This window comes from Lipotes vexillifer, unplaced genomic scaffold (genome assembly GCF_000442215.2).
Source record: "Lipotes vexillifer unplaced genomic scaffold, Lipotes_vexillifer_v1.1 scaffold342, whole genome shotgun sequence".
Classification (NCBI taxonomy): Eukaryota; Metazoa; Chordata; class Mammalia; order Artiodactyla; family Lipotidae; genus Lipotes; species Lipotes vexillifer.
The window spans coordinates 3,282,658-3,291,185 of NW_006786802.1; the positions used below are offsets into that span (position 1 = coordinate 3,282,658).

At 40.6% G+C, this 8,528-nt stretch overlaps 1 protein-coding gene across 2 annotated transcripts in view; it reads left to right on the forward strand.

Moving 5' to 3' along the window:
- TOX3 (TOX high mobility group box family member 3) overlaps nt 1–8,528 on the forward strand; it is a 111,324-nt gene that overhangs the window by 69,411 nt on the left and 33,385 nt on the right. Inside the window, exon 2 of one of the 2 annotated variants that reach the window (XM_007459468.1) lies at nt 7,138–7,203. In XM_007459468.1, the coding sequence (XP_007459530.1) occupies nt 7,138–7,203 (66 nt within the window). Of the gene's footprint in view, nt 1–7,137; nt 7,204–8,528 lie in introns of those variants that run through there. The other variant, XM_007459469.1, reaches the window with a different exon arrangement.

Genomic DNA, 8,528 nt, shown 5'->3' on the forward strand with positions numbered 1-8,528 from the left:
AGGGAAAGAAGGGTAGAGTTCTAGAGGTGGAAAGAAATTTTATACAGTGATCAGAGAGAAGGTGACATTACATTTGAGAAAAGACTCAAAAGGAGGGAAGTGAGCAAGCCATGGGGGCACTTGGAAGGACAACAGTCTGGGCACAGGAAACAGCCAGTGCAAAGGCCCTGAGACAGGAATGTGTCCGGGTCTTGAAGCAACAGCAAGGAAGCCGGCAGGGCTAGGGTAGGATAATCAAGGGGGGAGAACACTGGCAAAGGTCAGAGAAGAAATGGGGCCATTGTACAGACTTGGGCTTCTTCCCTTGGGTGAAGGGACAGCCATTGCAGTGTTTTGGGCAGAGGAGCGATGTGATCTGCCTTGGATTTTCAAAGGATTTCTTTGGCTCTGTGCTGAGAATAGACTGTGGTGGGAGCATGGCAGAGCCAGCGGGACCTGCCAGGAGGCTGCAGCAGGGATGCAGGAGGGAACGGACGGCTGGGGCCTGCCTGAATCCTGCGGAGGGGTGACAAGCGGTCAGCTTTGGATATAATTGGAAAGATGAGCCAACAGAGTCCTTTGATGACTTGATGAGGGAAGGGAGAGAGAAAGACTAGATTCAAGGATGATTTTTGGCCTGAATCACCGGAACTGAGTCACTTCCCCATCAAAGGAGATGAGGAGAGGCTGCGGGTGGAGTGGTTGCGGGAGAGGATGAGGAATTCAGTTTTGCTCACATGATTGAGATGCCTATTGACAACCAAGGGGAAGTGCTGTGGGCAATTGTATATATGAGTCCGGTGCTTGGGAGATAATTATCTAGGAGTTTTTAGTGTGTGCAAAGGTAAATAATATTTTTGGAAGTTTATTTCTTTAAAAATAATCTTGCTTTGTACTTGAACCTGTTAATGTATGTGTGCATATGTATATACGTATGTGTGTATAATTGTATATATGTGTGTGCATAATTCTCTCCATACATAATTGTATAATTAGCAGAATTATGTGTGTATATGTATGTCTGTTCTTCTGCTAATTATACCTCATAGTCCATTGTTTGCAGTGTTTTGTTTCTAGCCTCTTGTTGACCCCCTAACCTTTGGTACAGACTGACTTTATTGACCAAGTCATTCTCTGTTTCCTGGTATGGCACTCCAGATTTACCTCTGATCATCATCAGTATTATTATCATTCACCATATTGGGCTTGTGTTCACTCTTTTGGGCTTTCTATCTTGAAACAGATTACCATTGCTGAAAATGGTTAAAACTTGGTTATCTCTGGTAAGTTTTTTTCCGCGGGGCAGTTAACAGAGGCCTCGAGAGTGTGTGAACTTAGCAGTGCAGCCTTCTCTATCATGTGACCATGCTTGGCACACTTGATCCATGATGGCACAGTTCATTTGTGTAAGCAACTTGACAGATGTCCTTACTGAGGCATCAAATTGGATGGTGTCTGCTAACAAATCTAATGGGAAAAAAGAAAAGAGAATTCAAAGGATTATCTTTTTTTTTTTTTTTTTAGGATTAAATTTGTGCCGTTTAGCTGTTTGATACCCTGTAGTTAATGCTGCTTTATTAGAAGCCCATACAATTCTTCACATGGGTGTCAAAATAATTTCAGTGAAAATGATGTTGTGTGGACTCATCAGGCTGAAGTCTTCGTCTTGTGATTACAGATGGGTTATTGTCTGCTGTTTCACTGTCTTCCAAGCCTTTTGCTGGACGAGCTAGACTTAACAATCTCCATTAATTTACTTTGGCATTTCACATGGCTCGTCAGGCCACAAACACGATGGTCTTTAATATATTTTTTTTTAATCCTGCAATGCTCCTTTTTAATTGATGTACTTCGTAAATTGTATTTGCCAAAAGCTATAATTACTCATCAAGCAGTGAAAGCAAACCTACCTCCAAGTACAATGAAGATGTTCTTTTGTGAAATTATTAAGATACAGAAGTTCGATGCGCAGAGTAATTGTTTTAGCACTGCTTTATAATGATATCTTTTGGGAATGTATCTTTGGGGATCACACCTATTAGAGCCTATCAAATGGGAAAGGACCGATCATCACCAGCGCACCTCATAAATGCCCCTGCCTCACAGTGACCATTTCCCAATATATAGGAGGTCTTTAAAACACTTGGAATTGGCCTGTTTCTTTCATAATGTTTTTAAATGCTCTTTAGAGTGGTTAACTCTCTGTTTCACCTGAGTTTCATTTAGTTTATTTGAAATATTTTGTTTTGACTCTTGAAATCGCATAGAAGAACCTTATACCATTGGGTAGGGGATCCTGCAAGGAACATCAGTGGAGAGTTACCATGGAAAAAGTTTGGAAATAGGCCAAATTAAGGTGACTTAGAATCGCATAGAAGAACCTTATATCATTGGGTAGGGGATCCTGGAAGGAACATCAGTGGAGAGCTACCATCAAAAAAGTTTGGAAATAGGCCAAATTAAGGTGACTTAGAATCACATAATGTAGAAATTCGCATTTAGTTGGTTCGCAAAATGCGTAAATTTTACCATGGTGCAAAATTACGATATTAGCTTTTATAAGAAGGATCCAGGGAGAGTAAGAAAGTACTGTCAATAAAGGATTTGGAACAAGGCTTCCCAGAGTGTGTTCCCACAAGGTGTCGTGGGGTAAACGGAAAGGAAGCGCTCCACAGCGAACCTGGGAGGGAAGTTTACCATCTCCCACTTAAAGAAGAGTCAGGTGTGTCCAAGTAGGAACGTTGCTGTCTTTTGTGTCATTTTGTCTCCAGTGTCTTGCATGTTGTGGGCATAGAAATATTTGCTGAAGAGTGAACTGCAGGACTTCTCAGAGGCTTTAACTTTACAGCGAGCACTGTGACTCATCCAAGAGAGGGCGGTGATCCGCAGCCTTTCCCAAACTTATTGGACTTTGGAACCCTTTTCTTGAGGAACGTTTTACTAGACTTAGTAAACGAGATACCCTCTGGGAAATTCAAGATTTGAGTAAGATCGTTAAAAATAAAGTTTTGAAATTGGTCACTGAGTGAAATATTCAAGTTTTTTGCTGCGATTGGAACCTAAGTGATAAAGATTATGCAGCAGGAGGGATGTCAGACTTCATTGCTTGTATCTGTGATTTTGGGCAAGTGTCCTGACCCCGAAAAGCCTCAGTGTGTTCATCTGTAAAATAGGGATAGTAATTATATTTCTCTAACTGGTTCTTGGGAAAATAAATTACATTTGGTCCCACTCTGGAAAGTTAAATGAAACTATGTAGAGGACTTAATTATCATCATAAAAAACTAAGGGATAGGCCTTCCCTAGTGACACAATGGTTGAGAGTCCGTCTGCCGATGCAGGGGACGCGGGATCATGCCCCAGTCCGGGAAGATCCCACATGCCGGGGAGCCGCTGGGCCTGTGAGCCATGGCCGCTGAGCCTGCGCGTCCAGAGCCTGTGCTCCGCAACGGGAGAGGCCACAACAGTGAGAGGCCCGCGTACCGAAAAAAAAAAAAAAAAGTAAGGGATAAAATTGCTCCGTTTAGTTGGTTATGATAGTTAGTTGGTTATGATACACTGAAGTTAAAATGCGATCGACCTTTCTCCCTCTCTCCCTTCCTTCAACAAATAGTGGAGGGCTTCTCATATGCCAGGCGTCGTTGTTAGTTCTGAGGGAGACAGCAGTGAACGCAATTAAGGCCCCTTCCCTCGTGGACCTAGGGTTTTTGTAATATAAATGTGTTTACCGATGTCATGGTCTCTTAGAACATAAATTTAATTGTACACAATTCAGTTAAAGGTAACTATTCTGAGGTCATTATATTAGAGATCTGCCCCAAAGGATCACTTTTTCTCTCAGAATTGGACCCGTTCTTACATGAAACAAGCAACACAAGATTCAGAGGTCATGTTTTAAAAGAAAATAAATAAAATTAAGCTAGCATTGCTCGATAAGGTAAAGCCAGGGAAACGTGGGATCCCTTTCTTCCTGATCAGGTCCACCATGGCAGTCGGGTGGCCAGATTTAGCAAATAAAAACATACAACATGCAGTTATATTTGAATGCCCCATAAATAAAGAATAATGTTTTTTCTTTAAGTAAATCCCAAATACTGCAAGGGACATACTTATACTAAAATAAAAAGTGGTATATTTAAAAATGAAATTTAACTGGGCATCCTGTATTTTTTTTTTTTTTCTGACTACCCTTCCTCTCTAAACCAGGGGCCCAGCCCACTGCACAGAAGAAATATGATTGCAACAAGTCAACGTTTGAATCCATCTGTGCAGAGGGGATATTTTACCCCAAACAGAATAGGAACTTTTGCTTCCATTTGAAATGATTTATAGCTGTTCCCGCCTGATCGCCGTGTTTCCAAATTAAAAGCCATTAATTAAGGCCTTATATAGATACAAAAGATGTTCGAGGAGTGCTTTGTAATTCCAGCTCAGTACTTCAGGTGAGAGCTTTTCAAATTACGTGGACCACTGGAGCCACCTGCTTGAGGAACCACGGTGGGAGCCGTCTCGTGGCTCATCAGCGCGCCACCGTGCCAGCGTTGTCACTGATTTTTCTCATTTCTCCAGGGCAAATACTAATTAATGGATACAATTCACAGCTGATTAGCTGTGGTTTCTTCAGTAATTACATTCGCATACTAACTGTTCAGAAGAGGATTTCTAACCCAGTTCTTATTTCACTCTAAGCTTAATTTGTTTTTTTGAATTGTTTAGGCCCTTCGTTAAATAGCCATTTTATTTTTCTTTGTTGTTTTAGGTGCTATTAGATAATAAGTGAGTTTAATCTTTAAAAAAAATGCTCTCTGATAATGAGCTGTTTGCCTTAAATGGATTTCTAATTCCCCAACAAAACCTACATTTAAATAACAGTAAAGTTGTGATACAGGCTTTCGCGAGGTTTGAGTCCGGAATTGGTACGCGGAATATACATCGTGGCCCAAGTTCTCCAAAAAGAACATTCTAAATGGAGGCCCGAGATCTTAATTCTAAAATCATTCATTCATCAAAAATTCCAAGATCGGGCTTCCCTGGTGGCACAGTGGTTGAGAGTCCGCCTGCCGATGCAGAGGACACGGGTTCGTGCCCCAGTCCGGGAAGAGCCCACGTGCCGCGGAGCGGCTGGGCCCGTGAGCCATGGCCGCTGAGCCTGCGCGTCCGGAGCCTGTGCTCCGCGACAGGAGAGGCCACAATAGTGAGCGGCCGGGGAACCGCAAAAAAAAAAAAAAAAAAAAAAAAAACGGGGAAAACTGTGGGTGTGTGGTTTTTCGTGCCCCGGTCCGGGAAGATCCCACATGCCGCGGAGTGGCTGGGCCCGTGAGACATGGCCGCTGAGCCTGCGCTCCGCAACGGGAGAGGCCACAACAGTGAGAGGGCCCCGGGGCGCGGGGGACAAAAAAAAAAAAAAAAAAAAAAAAAAAAAAAAAATCGGGGAAAACTGTGTGTGTGTGTGTTCATGCTCCTGCTCACGTGTTTCTTTTTACTTTTAAAATTATTTTTAAAACACTTTATTTATTGAGGTATCATGGACCTACAAAAAAAACTGTACATATTTCATGTATGCAACTTGATGAGTTTGGAGATAAGTATACATTTGTGAAGCCATCACCATGTATTTTTGATATCACATGCCTTCAGAGAAACTAGATAAAGGGCTTTCTTAAGCGCCACAAATGCATCTTTCATAAATCCTTATAAAGATACTTATCCAAATGAATCTGAGGGCTCATTGTGTGAGGATGGATTTAGGTGTGATTTTACAGGGTGGGATTTTGCTTCTGTAGACCATAACAGCGTTCTGGAACCCTTAGAGCCTTCCGTATAAATCCTGCTTGGTTCTTGGATCCCTGACATGAGAAAGTGCAGCGTGTCAGTCCTGCTTCTGTGAACGAATCCTACAGGTTCAGAGTCAGGATGAGAGCCTCCCAGAAATAAGTGCTTGTGGGTTTACTGGGAGGAGGATTATGTGGGTCTTTCATATCTATGTGTCTGTATCTATATTTATTCTCTGTATTTATCTGTGTGTTTGTATCTATCTGTGTACCTATCTCTTTGGGAAAAGTGTGCCTTTTACTTTAAATAATTACTAGCTCTATTTATAATAGAGAATGGATATACATTTCACCCTGTGGAGACCAAACCTATGTGTTATTTGATGCATGAAAGGAAGGAAATAATACACTTTATAAAAAGAAGGGCATTCTTTTACCATTTAAAAATCATGAAAATAATATAGCTCTGGATAATTACGCTCACAGAGCCTTTCCACATTGCCAGACTGATAAGAGAATGTTTAAAGCAACAAAACGTTCCTACTTAGACCATCTGAACCTGAAAATACGTTTCTGCCAAAATCCAAGTTTTATATTTTGATAACAGGTCTCTAGAAGGAAAGAGCTTATGTCTGAAATGCTGATACAGTCTTATTTGTGATGGCCTGAATGGGCTATTGTGTTAGGGAATTAAATAAAAATTGCTGTGTTCATAGGATCCCGCTTATATTTTAAACCTCTTTGCACTTAATGTTACATTGAGAGATTAAATACCACTGTTTTCAACAGCTCTGATGGACATAGATATCGTTTTAAACTCTGGAGATTTAAAAAATACTCTTTAGTCTTATTATTTATTTATATTCATGCCACACCCCATTCACGGGAAAATAGAATTTGAGTCCTGGGAATTGAATTCTATTCACTTTAATTCACATTTTAACCTACCCACACTTGTGACATCTGTTCTTGAAAAGTAAGCTATGAAATCCCAACATGCTTTAAAAATGTGTCAGGGTGATTTTCTTGGAAACTCTTTTCCTGCTAACCTCTGACAAATGCCAGTTCGATAAACAACACCCACTAGTGACCAGTTGGCCAAATGTTTACAGTTGTCTCCCTTTGCTATTAGTCTCGATGAGAAACAACACTATTTTCTGGAATTATCGCGTTAGCTTAACTCGGTGCTTTATTTTCTGAGGGAACCAGCCGACAGCATATAGCATAGTGCTCTGAAATCTGTCACAGTTCACATTTGGTCCGAGTGAAACCACCCTTTTATCTCATAACACCAACATTCTTTCCAAATCCCATCTGAGCAGTAAGTAAACCCCCAGAATTCTTTATGATGCTGCATATTAACATAAAACGATCTGTTTTCTTTCAGTTTGGAAATAACAATAACTACATGAATATGGCTGAAGCAAACAACGCTTTCTTTGCAGCCAGCGAGGTAGGTGTCTGCCTTAATGTATCTGTTCATGTTTTGTGTGTTACTTAGATCATTTAACAGGCTTGAAGGGAAAAGCCAAGTATTGAATTTATCTTGTTATTATGTGGCACGAGGTAACAACTTTGGAGGAAAAATGAGAAAAACCTATTGGAAGAGAAAATAACCTGACAAGTCTTTATCACTCGTCCATAGGCTGTTAGGAACGTTAGTAATTCACATACACATCTCTTGAGGAAAAGAATATAGATGAAAGCAAAAGTAAGTATATAAGAAAGGATAGAATATCTATCCAAACTATATTTGGAAACTAGGATGGAAGGGACTCCTAATAGAAAATATTTAAACTTCACACAGCTCTGGGGATAATTTCCTTAAGTTGACACGGTTTGGGAACAGTGTGGCAGAACAGTATTACAATTTCTGGGGTCTTCAGTGAGAGTGGTGTAAAATGAGTGTTTTTGTTAGATTCCCACACCCGAGTATGGTGCCTGGCACATAGTAGTTGCTCAATAAATATGTATTGAATGAATGAATGAATGGGCATGCTCCAAGACTCGGCCATAGCTAGGAAAATCAGTCGATGGATTTGAAATGCAACACCATGGTGGCTCTGAGTTTGTCTGCAGTTTACCAGTGCCCATGGAACAAACATATTTTTGTTGCTGTTTTCACTGCCCTTCCCTACTTAGTGACTTAAGGCTGCTGTCTTGGTCTCATTGGCCTGCCCTCCAGAACAACCTCCATCTTGACTAGATCAAGAAAGAGCGGACATATGTATATGTATAACTGCCTCACTTTGCTGTACAGCAGAAAGTAACACAACATTGTGAATCAGCTATACTCCAATACAAATTTTTTTAAAAAATGGTTTCTTAAAAATGGTAGACTGTGTGAGATTTAAGATTTTAAAACAAGAACAAGCAGAAGTGAAATTGGTCCAAATGGAACATTTCCTCTTGTGATTCCTGTAATAAAAAGTCTTCATTTTCCAAATACATTCAAATATAGGAAACTGGACCAGCTTGACCCCAGAGAATGAAAATCATAATGGCTTCGTAAATGATCTCAGTTACAGGGAAGCAAGTGGTATGGAAGAAATTAACTTGGAGAAATTAGTAGAAAAAGTTGGGGAATCGAGAACTAAGGGTATCCGTAGATTAATCATTTTTGCAGTGACCATCATCTCTCTAACCAAGGATACTGCCTAGATAAGGGAATATTGTTTGGCACTGGCTGCTGTGTTGTTTGTGATAATGAGCACAAACCCCATCTGTAAGGACAACATGATGTTTCATTCTGTAGGATTTTTTTCCCTACATTTTAAT